The following is a 17,392-nucleotide window of genomic DNA, read 5'->3' on the forward strand; positions in this document are numbered from 1 at the left end:
CACCGGGAGGGAGGGAGGGACACACACACACACACACACACACACGGGAGGGAGGGAGGGACACACACACACACACACACAGACGCAGAGACAGGGCCGTGAGTCCGGTGTTATGTGCCGTGCTGTTGAAGTGTCACGCTGTTCCCTGCCGGGACAGGCTCTCTGTCCTCGGCCTCGCTCTCCGGGGCCGCGTCCGCCTCGGAGGGCAACGTCCTGTGGAGGGGGCTCCTAACCCCAATGCTGGCCAGGCTCAGGGCGTGGCCCAGGCAGGGGGAGGCCGGCCCGGCTTGGCCGTCCGCAGGAGTCCTGGAGGGCTCCCCCGAGCCGGGCGTCAGCTGCTCGTCCTCGGGGGGGCTCTCGGTGTCCGATTCCCCCTCCTCCTCCAGGGTCAGCTCAAACTGGAACTTGTCTCCTCCTGACGCTCCACTGGCCCCTCCCACTCCCACGCCCCCCGCGCTGCCCTCCTTGTCCTGGTCCTCAGGAGTGGGGGAGGGGCTGTGGGGGATCATGCTCTGGTACCATTCCCGGTTGTCCTCCAGCGTGTCCAGGATCTCTTGGGCATCTGGGTGAACCAGATCTGCCCAGGTCTCCCAAAGTGGGTGGACAATGTAGTCAATGAATCCAACCTAGAGGAGGAGGAAAAGAGACGTTAAGGCTTTGGATAAAGAGGCCTCTTCTCACTCTACTCTGCCCCAGTACCAGTCTGTGTCTAATTAACAGAACTGAACTCCATTCTACTGACCTGGGTCTTCTCGATGGAGGCATTCTGCTTGTCACACATGGGGCTGATCTCCATTCCCTTGTCCCTCTCACGGTCTCCCTGGGTGAAGAACTCCCCCATGATGCGGTCGGTCCACTGCCGATAGATCTCCAGCGGCTTGGTGGGGTTGCTTAGATCAGCACAATGCACCATGTTCTGGAGGACCTGGAGAAGGAGCAAGAGACCTGTATGAGACCTGCTCCGGTAATTATACAGGCCAACTAGGTGCTGCTAGCCACACTCCTACAACTATATAATGTTCACAAGCGATCCAAAAGAAGAGATTCAACCCAGCCTTTATGGATGTTTGATCACAACGTTTAAACGTGGTGTGCTCTCACCTGGATGCGGTCAGAGTAGTTGTCCAGCAGGAGCACCCCTAGGCTGGTCACCTTCTTGGTCTCCACCATGGTCTTCAGGTCTGCCAGCAGGTTCATGTGTTTGGACATGTCTGTGGCCAAAACCTGCAAAGAAAAACACGGTTTACGGTATTCCTTTCTCCTTTCTACCATTACCAGCCTGTAGACAAAACACCTGGCCATGAGGTAATGCACTCTCTTCACTGGATTCAATGAATCCTCACCAAACAAGACCTTCGGTTTCATTTTCCCGCTAATTTAATTGTGATATTGGAATTTTACAACACACCACTTCAACTACTAAAGCTCATGTGATTAATCTAAAGCAAAAGCAGCAACATGACATCTAGGCTAACTGACTAAAGGATCACTCCAGGTCATCTCTTTCCCCACAACGTTGAGCTCCTGCCCGTCAGTCCGCCGTCCCCCTCACCATGTCGATGACCATCTTGCGCAGGGACTGCCTCTGCTTCTTGCTCAGGTTCTGGAAGATGTCACAGTTCTCCTCCTGCAGCAGCTTGAAGCCCACAGCCAGGTGGTGGTTCTCCAGCACTGAGGCATCATTGTACATCAGTGCCAGCTCAGAGTCTGAACACAAAAAGACAGCAACACATGTCAGTGAGTGAGCCCACAGACACATGGCTTGATCGGTATGCTTCTCATAAGTCTTAAATGGCTTTTTAAAATGCAAATAAAGACATTTTGTTTCCATACAGTAACTGTGAAAGGGTCCACTAATTTCAGCTCACGGGATCACCAATGCCTAGCCAAAACCCGACCCCAATCCAAACTGTAACTGAATTTTTACACGCCAGTGGGATGGCATCCATCCATAGTGCTAGGATCCCGCAGTGCGGCACAAGGCATTTTGAATAAGAACTCCAGGTGACCCACTTGATTTCTCAAATCCAAACTCTGAGTCCCAGAGCGCTTCTGCTATACCGGCCGGTTTCCTGGAGGAGAGGCTGTGACCAGAGGAGGACTTACTGGTGTTGATGAGGAACTTACTGGTGTTGATGAGGAACTTACTGGTGTTGATGAGGAACTTACTGGTGTTGATGAGGAACTGGTTTGAGACCCCTGGATGGTCCACATCGTGTATGGCACTGGCGAACAGAGCCGCCAGGATTTCCAGGTCAGTGAAGACAGCCTAGGAGAGACAGGTGAGAAATGAGCAGTCCAGCCAAGCCGAAAAAAAAAAAAAAAGTAAAAACACTGAATATTTAGTCCTTTTACTCTCTCAGTCAAAACTCACCTCCAGAGCAGGAGTGGACAGAAGGACGTGGGTGGACTGCACCACATCGGCGGCGTGGATGTTGTTGTGGTAGGCCACGTCGGCGTGGTAGTGGTCCTCCAGAGTCATCATGAAGGTGATGAAGGTGTCTGCGGGGATCTTAAAGGACTTGAGCAAGTCTCTCTCCTGTGGACGAACAGGGCAGTTACCAGTCAACAAGTGCATCGACCTTACCATTGCCATCATCATAACAACACAAACATTACTATCATCATCAACATCACAAACATCCAATCACATAACGTTTTTTTCTGCACAGCAGTAAAGAGAAGACAAAGACAGCTCATAACAAATCTATGGACAGGAACAACACCAGTAAACAGTCTAATCTAGGCTCCAGTGAGGACTGAATACTTCGTCCACTTGCTCTTACCTGAAAAACTGAGTACATCACTACCGTCAGCGGGCGGTTCCCAGAATATTCTGATATCTTGAAAACGTCTAGGCCCCATCGATTGATTTCTTCAAACTCCTGAAATCAAAACCATTCCATCCCAGTGAGGAAAACAGAAACTGAAAAAAAGCCCTCTTCCAAATGTGGCGTCTGGTCCGCCACAGCGTCTTTTAAAAATAAACGGTGGTCTGTGTACGCATCTGGACCCACAGGGGCCCCACCCACCTTGGCCAGAGGACCCTCCTGGTCGGTGGTGACCCCGAAGCGTGGGATGCTGGTGGGGGCCAGGCTGGGGCTGTGGGCCAGCTTCTTCACCCCGCTGATCTGGGACATGGGCCGCTTCTTCTTGTCCTTCTCCTTGGGGGGCTGGGACATGATCTCCACATCTTGCTGTTTCTCTGCACCACGCGCACAAAGTGCATTTTAATATTTACTGCTGCTTCAGATTGGTTACGCTAATAGAACCAAATTTTCCCCCCTCCCCCCCTCCCCCCTCCCCCAGAACATGTATGTGTGTGTTATAGTCAGTATCTTTGTGTCTCCCCTAAGCGCAATAAGAATCCAAGAGATTTGCATACAGTTTTCACATACTGTACTGCAAGCACCAGCTGATCAGCTCATGTTTTCTGAACTTTTCAGGGCACACTCAGGGTACAGCAGATCACCCTCAAGTAGCACATCTTCAGTTCACACAGTGAAATCCAGGAAATTATTAAAGGGACGCCCTTTCAAGTCGAATGAGTTCATAAAAACTTGACACAAGGAAGCATAGCTTCACATCTACAACCGACTCAACAGTTACTGCACCCGGCCAAAATGCACATCACAAAAAAAGAAGCTGGAACAAGACTTGATTTAGATACTGTAAAGTATTTGAAATTCTACAGGGCACACCAGTCTTTAGGCAGCAACGAAGTCTCACCCACAGGTACTTTACATTTCTTCTCTATTTCTGTCACCGAAGCTTTCATGCCGAAGCTCTCATTGTTAAAATGAATGCCAAAACAAAATGAATGATCTTAAATGTACTAACATCACCGAGGTTTATCATCTCCCCATCTGTACCCATTTCAGTGCAGCTCCATTCCATTACAATATTAGTTAAACACTGAGTATTGACGCAATAATAGTCTAATAATATTACTGTCCCCATGGCAACAACAGACAATGTGTCGTGGAATGTTGGTTATTCCTTTAAGACCACGTTACTGTCCCTTACTTTCAACTCTGAAGCATATGCTCACACACTTGCTCGAATATACACATGCAAACCCATGCCTTTACAAATTCCCTATAAAACCTGTTGTACATACACATTTTAAAAGACAATTTAAGCACACTCAAAGGTGTGTGACTTTTTTACATATTTACACAAAATGTAAAATTATAATATAAATTAGCAACACATTCTCAAACATATTCATATTTACATACGCATATGCAAAAAGACACAGTGTACGAACTTTGCGTAAGTGTAAGTGGGTTCACAATCATAGTCCAGTACTCATAGTCATAAATCACCACTTGTGTACATTTATGCTTACTATGCTTACCATAGATGTTAATGCTTGCTCTCCAAAATTGTTTTAAAAAGGTTTCAAATATTTTCAGTCTTTAAAGATGTCCCTCTTTAAATGTATCCTTATTGTGAAATACCTCCATGTTTGTCTGAACAGTTTCAAGTTTAGCTATAGAAAGACGGCCCCCTTCATTTGACGGCTTAGTTACTTACCTAAAAACGTGTTGGCGATATACTCTGACACCTGGTTTCCTGACCGACTGGTTTCTGACAGCTGGGTGAGCTCCCGATTCAGCATCCTTTTAAACTAGGGATCAAACAGAAAACACAGAGCATGAGTCTACCTACCCACACACAGTATTTAACCCTTTAAGGTGTAAGATCACAAATATGTGATTAGCAATGTCTTCACTCCACAATCTAAAGCTGATGATACAATCATTACGGGTGGTTGAATGCAAAGCAAAGTTCTAGAACACTACCTTGGAATTTTGAAAAATCATTCCAGAAAAACTACTCTTGAAAGTGCAGGTGCTTCAAATTAGGTTTAGTGCCAGAAGGAGATAGCCAGAGCAATAAACATCTTTACATCATTGAGTTTCTCCCCAAATACAAGTCAATGGCATTTTTTTAAAACTAGCTTTAGCTTCCTTCATGAACAGAAAGCTGCTAGACCAAGAAATCAATTTATACTTAGTTTGTATTGAAGCACCACATTTTCCATATAAAAGATTACATTTACCACAAGTATAAAACTACCCTGCATCCTATAAACATGAGTAAGCACTCTGAGGGTTAGTGAGCTATAAGAACCAAAATAATGAAGATTATTCTGATAATACCACCAGAAAAAAATACTTTTTAAAACACACTTTAGAAAATAAAAAAGTAAAACAGGCAAAAACAGGTCCTGTAAGTCTGTCAAAGCCAGTCAGCAAGCAACAGGAAGGCTGCACTGTGTGAGACAATATGCCTGAAAATATTGGTAAGCATATTGGGAAACACAGAATCAAATTTGATGGAATGTTAAGGAACATTCGGTAGCAGTAATAAACAAACAGAATAAATGGAGAGAGGTGAGCTTAGGCCATCAGGACAGTCTTCAAGAGAGACAAACAGCAGGATATCCAGCATGAGTTACAGTTCTGAAACAAGAATCGAACACTTCGCAGTAGCTGCGGCTCCCCCTTACATTTCTGCACTCAAGTTAACTTTCTGAGACCGTCAGTCAGTCAGTCAGTCAGTCAGTCAGGCATTCAGTCAGGCATTCAATCAGTCAGGCAGTCAGTCAGGCAGGGGCACTAGTGTTTCAAGGGCGGCTTCCACACAGTACAGCACAGTCTGTATAGAATCATGAATTGGTGTTTCATCATGCAATAATGTTCCGTCATGTTTATATTCCTTCATTTACAACAAATGAACCATCAAACCATAAGACATAATATAAAATATTAAATAAGTATACATACATAAAACAATGTTCTAAAAGTGAGCTCTCTTGACTGTTTTGAAGCGTAAAAAATCTCCATATCCGTTCTCCGAACTGCAACACGTTAAGTATAGGGGTAAAGTGAGGCAAAGTGTCATGCTGTTGAAGTGGGTAAAACCGCTTGTGAGGCACATCCTGTACATAGCTCTCCATGCACCCTGTACCACCACACTACCACTCAGAGTGGCTACAGGCATCTGGGAGCAATGCTTACTCTCTTGGGGGGGGGGGGGGGGGGGGGGGGGGGGGGGGGGGGGGGGGGGGGGGATCAGTCTTTCATCTGTGCAGAGGCTCTTATGTAATCATACACGTGGGCACAAAATCAAACTGTAATGAAACAGCGTGGAGACACGCGCACGCCTGCCTGTGCACAGAACCGCTCGTTTCCAAAAGCTCTCCCGCAGCAAAGACATCAGTCAAACAAACACGAAACCCCAGCTTCCTCTGTACATCACAACACAACCAGTTTAGCCTAATTACTGACATTTCCAGCACTCCGGCTTAAAAGGCTGCAGCCGAACTAAAAAATCATGCAGCACTTCACGCTCTGCAGAAACAAAGCACACAAGCGATAGCAGCAGTTTAATTTCTCTTTGAAAGAGTGAGTGTTCAGTCTGCAGAAGGGAAGCGCGACCCTGCACACACTTTTCCGAGCGGCGGCGTCCACGTGCGCTGAACTCTCTTACCTGAACGAACGTCCGCGAGACAGAAATCAGGAGGTTGACTTCGGGCATTTCCGCGCGGGAAGACGCGTGCGGGGAGGACGTAAACGAGGAGGTCCGCGCGCAGGCTTGCGTGCGCCCGTCCTGGCTGCCCAAGCTTCAGAGTTCCAGTGCGATCGGACCCTCCGCGGCGCGGGGAGGCGGGGGGGGGAGAGGCGCTTAACTGAAGACCAGGTGTCCCAGCAGCCACGGGCGGACACGGAGCAGGGAGGGGGGCAGGGGCGTGCGTCCGGCCGGACGGACCGCACGGGGACGCATGACTGACTCGCGATCTCACCTTCTCTCCTCCCCGCAGCGCTCGCTCCCCAGCAAACTGAGGCAGGCTGAGAGAAGAAGGTTCTCTCCAGTTCACTCCCTCCACCCCCCCCCCCCCTCCCGCTACGCATCTACCCTTGAACTACCCGCATGCGGGATGCCCCCTCAGCCAATCGGCAGCTCTCAGCAACAGAGACTGGGAAGACTGCGGCGATCCGATTGGTGGGCCTCGGTAAAGGGGGGCGGTGCCGGTTGGAAGGAGCTGGATGAGAGGGGGTGGGGGATGCACAGCGCGCCCGGAGTGCGAAGCGCGAGGACGGAGCGATCAATAGGCTGCTTAACTCTTTCAACGGGACGCTCCATTCATGCGTGCGCACGCCTGAGCCAGGGCGCCGGAGCTGCCTGGAAGGGGCGTGTGAACTGAGGGTGAGCGCTCGATTCAGAGCTCGATTCAGCGCCCCTGAAACACTGCAGTGTGAAAACGGTCATCTCTTCACGCCGAAACACAAAGCATGCACAGGGCACCACTTGTCCAGACCCTGCTCAACCTCCAAACGCACCCTGGCAATACTTTTGTGCTCTAGAGCAATTTACTGCATTCTAACTGCATTAACAGGCTACAGAATGTGTAAACACACCACCGCTTCACAGACGAAGGAAGTGTGCTAGAATTTTTCAGCTATGTGCCAGTTTTCATTGTTGAGAGTAAATTTTATGTCAGTGTAGCTCAATTCTTTCAATTTAAGAACCTATGCTCAAGGCTGAAATAAAACCAAATTCTACTTATATGTAAAAACTTGATAAATAACATTTTAAAATAATAAAAGATGTACTGTGTTAAGAAGGTAATGTAATAAAACTCAGAATTCAAATAAATAACAAGAATCAAGCCTGTAATCCCCCCAATTTAGGAGAGTAAGGGTAACGGTGTAGAAGCCAAATAAAGGTTTTTGTGGTGGTCTGAAGCACAGCAGAAACAGCTCTCATGATGGCCTCCTGAGCCAACTCTCATCCCCCTCTGCTGAAGCCCCTCGGTAATGGGAGGGAGATGTAGAGCAGCGTGTGTGTGTGCGTGCATCTGCATGGGATTGTTGTGTGAGTGTGTGTGGGTGTGCACGCATGTGTGTAATTACATATGACTGCGTGTGCATGTGTATATGTGTGGGTGTGCGTGCATGTGTGTATGTGCATACGTGTGTGTGAATGTGTGTATGTGCATATGTGAGTGTGTTGTGTGTGCATATGTATACGTGTTTGGGTGTGCGTGTGTGTATGAGCATGTGTGTGTGTGAACGTGTGTGCATGTGTATATGTGTGTGTGCGTGGGTGTGCATGCGTATATGTGTGTGCATGTGTGTGCATGTGTATATGTGTGTGTGAACGTGTGTGCATGTGCATATGTGTGAGAGAATGTGTGTATGAGCATAGGTGTGTGCATGTGTGTGCATGTGTATATGTGTGTGTGGGTGTGCGCGTGTGCTGTACACATGACTGTAGCATGAAGCAGGTCTGCAGTCTGAGAGATGAGCCAATGGTGGAGTCCCACAAGCGTAGAGCTGCAGTGTGGGTGGGGGATGGGGTTAGCTCTCTGTAGTGTAATGTGACATCACATCCTCAGCCCCACACTCATTCACATTTTCCAGCACACGACAGGGAAGGAGGAGGGAGCTGGAGCAGTGGGGCATGTGCAAACACCGCTTCATTCAAAAATAGCAGGACGTTTTCCATTCAAGAAGACGGCTGAAACACGGCAGTAATGGCGGCCGATTCACCTTACTGTAGCTGGCCTCTGCGTTACAAACGCCAGAAACGCCAGCCCGCCGAACAGGCAGCGCGTAACATAACCGCCTCACACGTAGCTCACCAGCACCCGCGTGCGGCTCAGACCTCGCTGAAAAACACGCAGCCAATCAGAAAATGTGTGGGGAGCGAGACGTTATGCCGTTGTACTCAGGCACTTAACCTAAATTGCTTCAGTAAAGCAGAGAATGTAAGCCATGCACGTCCCGGTGGATGAGACCATCTGCTAAATGGCGTAAAAAAGAAGCGTGAGCGTACAGCTGTCCTGAATGGAAGTGTCACGGGACGCCAGTGACGTCCTGCGGAATTGGACTGCGTTCAGAAACTACGCCAGCGCTGTCCTGGGAGTTGCGCTGCGTCGCACCTCCGTCACCTGATTACATTAGTTCCCCTCCTGACTGAATGAGGTTAACCCTATTCCACGCCGCTGACGATTCACATCCACAGGCTGGTGGAGCAGGGTTGCCAGATTTAGAATTTGTGAGAACCGGACGGCAAAGCTTTGCTGCAAAGAGGTGGGCAGCTGTCAGAAACGATGGCAGACCGGGGGGGGGGGGGGAGGGTATGGGGGTGTTGGGGTGATGGGGGGGGGGGTGTCACTGTCAAAACTGATGGTGGACCTAATCACAGACTGGGCATAGTTGAGATGGCCATTCATTACAAACTAACAGTAATTTTTGTCCCATCGATTACACACACCGGATATTGTATCGTCCAGTCAGCACCACAAACCGGACCCGTACAAATAAATGAAATGACATTCCGGAAGAAAACCAGGCATCTGGCAACCCTGCAGTGGAAGGCCACAGATCTGCAGGCCTGGGTGTGGGGTGGGCCGTGGGGCGTGGGGCGGGCCACAGGGCCCGCAGGCCCCGAGCGTGCGCTGCTCACCTTGTTGGAGGCCATCTCGCTGACCGAGTGGCGCGTCTGCAGGGTCTCCAGCTGGTCCAGACACCAGTCCAGCTCCTCCAGCGTCTCGATGGCCAGCTTCTGATAGGTCTCCTCTGCGGGGCACAGGCACATTCGCGGGCTCAGCTCTCCGTCGCCTCCCCGGGTGCCCGCCGCCACCCCGCGCCGCCCCGGCCGCGCCGCCGCCTCCGCGGGCAGCCTCCCCTCATCGCCGGGACCTTCCGCCGCCGCGTCCCGCCCTCTAAACGGCCCCCTTCCCCCCCCCGCCGCAGCCGCGATAGACCCCCTACCCCGCCGCTTCGGCAATCAGACCCCCCTCCTCCGCTCCTGCTGCCTCCAGGATTAAGTGTCTGCTGCGGACTGTCTGGACTCGGTCCGGACGGCCATTCACAGTGGCGTTCGGAAGAGAGAGCTTTTGTGTCTGACTTTATCCCTGAGAGCCCTTCATTCCCTCTGCTCTCCCTCTGCAGCAGGTGAGCAGAGAGCTCTTTGTTTTGGGTCTGGCGGAGGAGGCTTCATTCAAAGCTGGAGACGCTCCCGTTCATTCAGTCAGTTCGCTTTTCTCTTCCTCCCTTCTAATAAAAGGTTCATTAAAATCTAAAAAAAATAAGAAAAACATTCAACCAGCCTCTTTTTATAGCTAGATGCCTCAAAAAACTAACGGTACTCCTTCTGAGTAGTTCTGTCAGCGAACGGCCATCTTGTGTTACCATAGAAACCATGGCCCATGTTTACATTTGTGATAAGCAAAAAAAAAAAAAAAAAAAAAAGGAGGGAAAAAGGGAGAGGGATGTGATTTTCATTACTGACACCTTCGGGCTCTGTATGAGCCCATTTATAATCCTTTTGAATTAGATTTATTAACTGGCAGAATGCACACAATTTTGAATGGAATTAATTTGTATCTTAGATCAAAGGGGAAAAAATAAGGCTTGAAGGGAATATAGCACACAGACAATCAGACACATAGAAATCAGCATAGTATTCGGCTGTTTTAGTGTTTATACAATCACTTAAGGGTGCCTGACGGACTGAGGTGAAATCACAAAAGGCTCTACACAAACTCAAAACGACCTTTTCTTGCTTTCCTTACTAAAACCTTAACAGAATTATAGAAATGCAATATAACACTAACAGAAGGAAAGCACTCAGAAGCATACAGCCCTGCTGCATGCTACACCTCCCTACTGTAATGTCATGGTGATTACCAGGATTTTCTTCATGGGGTGGCCCCGTGGGCCACACTATTGCCAAACAGTAACATTAGCCAATGATAATGCAGTGTTTTAGGTGGAAAAATAGGGGAGGCCAATCAAATTCCAGAGGTGGCCAGTGCCACCCCGGCCACCCTATGTGACACGCCCTGTGTAGTGTGTGGCTGTGCTTTTGCACTCACCTGGCAGGCTTGGCTTGCACATGGACTGAGGATTGCTCCCGGGAGTCCTCCTGTAGGAGTGGACAGGCAGCATGAGTGAGCAGGAGCAGGCAGAATCATGTCTGCACATACACAACCTGAAACCCGCAATACCCCATTCCACCTGGCCCTTTCTCTCTGCTGGGCCTCCGGTGCTTCGTTAATATATGGGTTTCTGTACCGCCTAAATAATATTTAATACAAACCCGAAAAATGTTCATTAAAAAATGACTCTCCGCATTCAGGTTGGGTCCTATGGTTGCCAGGTCAGAACAGGTTAACTATGACTAGAATCCACAGAAGTGGGACATATATTGCCAGGAACTGGCAACCACAGGTGCCCATAGGCTACCAGACAAGCCCCTCCTTTAAATCAGTATAAGTTATCCCATATTACTCATTCAGTGTTTGGTTATACAGTTGGATACGTTCATTGTATGAAAGCACTTTGAGTGACAGTTTCACAGTGTAAGGGGTTGACCGAGACGCTGGAATGTTGGGAATTTGTGTCCAACAACTTACTTTCCGGCCACTCGATCTTGTAGATGAGTCAAAACCGCAAAGTTGCTCCTCACCGTCCGCAGACTGGCAAGAACCTACAACAGAGGAGGGCCACGGTGTGCGATCACCCCACAGTTTCAGCGACAGTGTCACACGGTCCGAGAGCCCCGCGGCCCCCCCGTCAGCAGCCAGCACGTAAACGCTCTCGCCTTTCCTAAACCTAGAGGATTCCTCGCCCGTCAGCATCCGCCACCGACGCACTCGGTGTTGGGTTCGCCACTTGTTTGGCAACCTGAGCGGAGCGGTGACACTCGCTCCTCGTAATGCGTGCCTCAGCACATGAAGAGGGCGCAGGCCCCGCGTCTGACTCCGGGGCCACGGAACCCCCTCCTCACTGACTGCGCCCTGGCGCTCCTTCCTGATCGAGCTGCCTCGGGCTTGAGTGACAGCTTTTGCCCAGATTTGAAGGCAACAGACAGCTGAGTGGAGGATAGGCTGGTTCTGTAAGCATTAAAAAAGCCAGTTTCTGCAGAAACTCACCGCTGAAGGGTTTAGTGTATGTACACATCTTCTCCACTCAGCACTGTAAAGCCAATTTCTATTAATTGTGCTTTGTAATTATTTTTTACAATTACTGTGACTGCAAAGCTTGTCATCATTATGTTGAATGTTACATTTTAAATGGGACCCCATCATGTTTTACTGTGTTTGGGGTGGGGGGTGGGGGTGGGGGGGTTAGGGTGTGGTGGGTGGTGGGTAGCTTGCCTGTACATTTTGATTTGGGCACAAACAGCTCCAGCACCTGTTACAGAGCGTGAACAAACAGTGCCGTTTGTGCAGTGCTGGCTTTTTTGGCAAGATTTTCCAAAATATCTTCCAAGTGTTCAAATATGTACACACGCACAAGCATCCTGTTGCCAGTGTTTGCTTTTAATGAGTAATATTATTAAAATCAATATATTTAAAACATAAAATCCTAGAAGCAAAAATCAATAAAACACAAATATAATATTCCATTTAAACTGACCTGTGCAAATGGCGTCACAATCATGTCTTCTCCATGTCTAAAACAACAAAAAGAAAATGAAAGTGATATGATTCACAGAGCACACAGAGGAAAACATGCATCAAGGAATGAAAGAGAATTCATCAGACTTTCAGCGAAAGCCTGGTCCCAGTGTCATCTAAAAATAGCCCAACTGTCCCAGGAAAACCAGATCCCCGGGCCTGCGTCAAAGCCAGCCCCGGGGCGCAAGCGTAACCCTTACATACGGGGACAGGTCAAGGAGGGACTCAGATTCATGACCACAAAAAATACATACAATGCTGTACACTTGCAGCGGCTAAATAACTGCACAGGCTAGAGGAGTGCTTTGATGGGATAGCCATACTCCAAGTATCTGACACTGAAACTCCCAGACATAAAAACTATTTTAGAAAATATAAAAAACACTGTTTTATTTCCACATACATGGTTAATTAAACACTTAGGTCCAAAATATTAAGCAACTGAAAAGCAAAGCTCTGTGGAGACAAGGAGAGCGAGTGGCATGCATGTAAACTGTAAGAACTGTGGGAGAAGAAAAAGTCAGACCCATTTAAATTAATGGGTCACGCACAAAAGCATCTTAATACGGTAGCCAAAGTAGCTAAGACAGCTCCCTTGCAGTTATACATGCAGCACACACACCAGCTAAGCTAGGACTGACACTTCGTGTTAGCAGGGATTGTGAGGTGTTAGGGCGGGTCAGGTAGGGTCAGGTGGGGATGTGTTACAGGTAGAAGGGAGAGAATCTCTCTGACCCTCGTGAAGGAGCAGCGCTTTTAAGGAAAAAGACAACAATTTTTCACACGCTTCTCTCACCGAGCCAGCCAGCTGACTTCCCAGTGCTTCAAGCCCTCTTCCCTTTAAAAACACAAGCAAGAGTTGACCTGTGACTGCGCAATGCCTTCTGTAACTATGTTATTCAGAAAAAAGGGGGCCTGGCTTCCGCCCAGGCTGGAAAAACAAACAAACAGAAATAAAATGGCCGCCTGTGGACTGAGCGGCCCTCACAGAAGAAAGGCCCGTGTGCAAACGTGGCTGGGATGGAAAGAGCATCTGGACGGGGGTACTGGCGGTTTTTAAACCGGAGCTCATGACACATTTTCCAAACCCACAGAAGGGCAATATGGTTTCATGAGTTGCGCTAATTTGCCTTTGAATTTTTTTAGAAAACTCAGCCTTTTTATTGGATTCAGTCTGCTGAGCTGAAACATGTTTGAAGTCTTTCTGCTTCCCAAAAGGACATTTCTAATTTAACTTCATAAAACGCAACCCTGCAAGTATACCAAGAGACTGTGATTATAAAACTTCACTGCCCAATGTCATAACAGGATCCTTTGAAATATTTGAATATTAAATACTATACTGGACCCCGGCTTGTATTCAGTCAACATTTCTGCTTAACTTTGACTTGCAAATAAATGCAAGTGGCAGTTTGTGTTCACATGTTCTGTTTGGAAAGATTGCTAAACTCACTAAACTCTGTGTGTAAAGAAAAAAGACTTGTTATTCAAAGTTAGGGGGGCAAATCCTGACTGAACCCCAGCCCCAGTCTTTTTCTTATAAACTAATGGTTGTAATGTTCATTTTGGCAAAAATATCATAGTCCTATGAAGTGGACAAGACATTTCTGAGAGCAGAACTTGATTATCATTCCCAGTTACATTTAATAATAAAGACTTAACAGTGCATCCTGGGTCACCATCTTGCCAGAATGTCATTAGCCCCAAACAACCTCTATGTCTCTATGTCAAAGGCTCCGGTCCCCCATGTCTGCCCCAACAGAAACATCTAGTCTGATTACTTAAAACACAACAGAAAGTGGTGTATGTCATGTCTGATTGGGAGGGGGGGTGGGGGGGGTTGAGAGTGTCCAGATGACCTGAGAGGGTCAGTGTACTCACAGCTCGCTGGCGGTTGAGGAGTTCCTGGACATTGCCTTGGGCGAGAGGTCGAAGTCCGAGTCGGACCGATACAGGAAGGACTCCCGGCGCTGGCTGTGCGGGAAGTTGGCCTGCAGCACGAGGCCCGACCCCGGGCTGGCCTGGGGGTCCAGGGGGCTGCGGCCCACGGACAGGCCATTCTCAACATCAAAACTGAGAGACAGAAAGAGAGGGATACAGAGAGGGAGGGAGGGAGGGAGGGAGAGAGGGATAGGTGTCAGCATTAGTGCACTGGAAAGGGCTCCCTCCTTCAACTCAAACGCCCTCAAAGGAATGAAGACACCCAAGGCAAGCAAGGAATCCTGACACTGCTACGAGCAGCGCTACTTTCTGCGCCTGATGGACTGCACACTGTGAATTATGTTTGGCAAATGCAATTTCATCCACCGTCATGCTCTCCCTGCCAGCAGTAATTCCGCGCACTGTTGTAAGATGAGAAGAAATTCATTCATGAATTCAACTTCAACGTGTTTTTGTTGCCCTGTCAACTATTAATTTAACAAACTGTATTAGCACAAATCACCGTGTTCACGCAATTCTGTACGCCTGTGTTTTGTTCTGAAAAGGCAACAAAAAAAAAGGACAGTGGGAAGGACTGAGAGGCAGAGCTAGCGCTGAATAGAGGTGTCCGGGGTGGCGTTGAATCAGAAGCTCTGTGCGTATAAAGAGCCTTTTCTTTAACTCAATCGCACTGACGTCAGCGCTGACTTCACCTGCACCCTTCAGACGCGCCCAGCCTTCGCCTCTCTTCCGTCGCGCGCACTGAAACAAAGTGCGTGGCGGCTGACACCAGACTCGCAACTGCTCTCGCTTTCTAAACCCGACCTAAAAATATCAAGCAATCAATCTATAACCAGTTAATTTCACCAAAGGGTCATTCAGACCATTCATGCACAATGGCAGCTTTTCCCGGAAAAGACGCTCGGACCGTTACGCACGTCATCCCGCTCGCCTGCCCTCGTTACGCGCGCTCCAGAATGCGGGAACGCTGAGGGACAGCAGCCCCCCGGTCACGCAAGCACGGGCTCACACTCGGCACGCTCTCCCGCTGGATCGGCGCCGTGTGATTGGACGGCGGGGCTGCTCTTACGCTGGCTCTCTCTCTCTCTCTCTCTCTCTCTCTCTCTCTCGGTGGGAAAGGAGAAGTAGTTCAACGGTGGCGATTCAGGCGGCAGCTGCAAGGTCACTGTGATGTATGAGGCGGAGGTCTAAAAATAGCTCTCCCTCACTGATGTCGGAGCATCTGCGGCTATAAATAGGCCCCTTCAGGTGTAGTAAAATCCCAATCACTTGGCCTATCGCCATTTTTGCCCACTCCACTCTATGAAGCCAAATTTCACATCCTTTGCATACCTGTCTGTAACAATTACAGCTTACAACCTCGCTCCTCTGATGCCTGTGTGGTAGTGGGAAATAGCATTTAAATCATTGCTGAAGGAGCAGCACTCTTAGATGCCACAGTGCCTATTCAGAGATTTTGGTAGCAAAACATAAACAGGAGTTAAAATTAATTTATTCCAGCCTTTATTTTAATGAGACATTTTCCCCTTTGTCCACAGGTGAAGTGTGGGGTATATTATCTTTCTTTTTTGGTCCAAAATAGACCAGAAGCACTACATGCATCGGACTATAGACACGACGACTACCAACAGCAATAATGAGGGGCATCTGGAAAAACGGACTGAACGAAGAAGCAAGCGAAGGAGTGATAGGGACATCACCAACCCCGAGTGCAGGCAGTTCAGTGCAGTTTCTCTCTGCAGTACAATAGCGTCCTTTGGTTTTAGTTCTGCAAGGAGCACGGACGAGTTCTTCAATGGCCACTAGCTGATGCATGAGGAGCAGATATTACGTAATCTGCAGCGAACGCTCCATTCATGTGAGAGAATATCTGTATGTATGAGAGAGAGGGGGGCGGGGCGGCTGCACGTGGCTCAGATACGCGTATCGAAAGCGCGGTTGTTTACATGCAGTGGATTCACAGGAATGGCGGGGGGACTCTGAGGGAAAGCGTAGGCGGCGGGTGGGAGGGCGGGCCTTCTAAAAATACCGGCGCTCGGGGCCGGCGCTGTCGCTGCGCCTTCTCCTCTTGCTCCTCCGCCTCGTTCCCTCTTCGCCGTGCGTCTCCTCCTCGCCGCGCGTCTCCTCGAGCCGCGTCCACGCGCCCTGACAGCCGGGCTTCAATGCCACATGGCCGCACTGGTCAGGCTAAAAATAGCTTCCTTCGGCGAAGGAGCGGAGACACTCGTCTATTTATAGCTTTTCAGGTAGAGTGAGCGCTCGACTGCACCGGTCCCAGATGCATCTCCCCATTCATAAATATTCATGTATGTAGCTTTTGAAGGCTCTGCCTTGCTATTTGTGTCCTTTGGGGGGAGAAAGAAAAAATCCACCCATGCCTTTTCTTCATACTATCTTCTCTGTTAATTTATAAGGTTCCCCTTCTGAGAGTGGATGTTACTTTTCATGAATTGATTGTGCTTCCTTTTTCTTAGCATAGGCTACAGGTTGTGTGAAGTATCACAGTCCACACAGAATGGTTCCTGTGCACATTCTGACCCACTGTAGGGGCCCGCAACAGCAAACAACGTGATAGACCACAGAAAACTACTGCAGTGGCTGACCATAGAAAACTTTTAATTGTGAAGAAAAACACTTTTTCAGTTTCAGTAGAGGGTTCACTGCAAGATGCAGACCACTGGTAAGCCTCAAGAACAGAATGGAACAAAAAGGTTAGAGTTTGCCAAAAAAAAACCTGTTACGGTGTACTGAAACAAACTCTTATGGACAGATGAGATGAATATTAACTTGCACCAAAGCGATAGAAAGAGGAAAGTGTGGGGCAGGAAAGGAACTGCTCATGATCCAAAGCACCCTGCTTCTTCTTTAAACATGGTGGAGGGAGTGTTACAGCAGCTTGATGAATTCTGATCAGAAACAACTTATCTGCACACTTACTTACACCTTCAATCATTGCAAGTAACACCC

The 17,392-nt window shown here is 48.7% G+C and overlaps 1 protein-coding gene across 11 annotated transcripts in view; it reads right to left on the bottom strand.

Annotated features, from left to right (window-relative positions):
• Nucleotides 1-17,392, bottom strand: part of LOC118224633 (cAMP-specific 3',5'-cyclic phosphodiesterase 4D-like) — a 92,562-nt gene continuing 75,170 nt past the window's right edge. For 3 of the 11 annotated variants that reach the window (XM_035412204.1, XM_035412205.1, XM_035412206.1), the window contains 15 exons: nucleotides 14,366-14,557; nucleotides 13,281-13,322; nucleotides 12,444-12,480; nucleotides 11,438-11,511; nucleotides 10,898-10,947; nucleotides 9,484-9,596; nucleotides 4,540-4,633; nucleotides 3,033-3,205; nucleotides 2,787-2,885; nucleotides 2,375-2,539; nucleotides 2,170-2,269; nucleotides 1,553-1,707; nucleotides 1,102-1,224; nucleotides 743-925; nucleotides 1-626 (listed from right to left, as the gene is read on the bottom strand). In XM_035412204.1, the coding sequence (XP_035268095.1) occupies nucleotides 111-626; nucleotides 743-925; nucleotides 1,102-1,224; nucleotides 1,553-1,707; nucleotides 2,170-2,269; nucleotides 2,375-2,539; nucleotides 2,787-2,885; nucleotides 3,033-3,205; nucleotides 4,540-4,633; nucleotides 9,484-9,596; nucleotides 10,898-10,947; nucleotides 11,438-11,511; nucleotides 12,444-12,480; nucleotides 13,281-13,322; nucleotides 14,366-14,557 (2,116 nt within the window). In that variant the 3' untranslated portion in view covers nucleotides 1-110. Of the gene's footprint in view, nucleotides 627-742; nucleotides 926-1,101; nucleotides 1,225-1,552; nucleotides 1,708-2,169; nucleotides 2,270-2,374; nucleotides 2,540-2,786; nucleotides 2,886-3,032; nucleotides 3,206-4,539; nucleotides 4,634-6,501; nucleotides 7,930-9,483; nucleotides 9,597-10,897; nucleotides 10,948-11,437; nucleotides 11,512-12,443; nucleotides 12,481-13,280; nucleotides 13,323-14,365; nucleotides 14,558-17,392 lie in introns of those variants that run through there. The other 8 variants (XM_035412213.1, XM_035412214.1, XM_035412212.1 and 5 more) reach the window with 5 other exon arrangements.

This window comes from Anguilla anguilla, chromosome 4 (genome assembly GCF_013347855.1).
Source record: "Anguilla anguilla isolate fAngAng1 chromosome 4, fAngAng1.pri, whole genome shotgun sequence".
Lineage (NCBI taxonomy): Eukaryota > Metazoa > Chordata > Actinopteri > Anguilliformes > Anguillidae > Anguilla > Anguilla anguilla.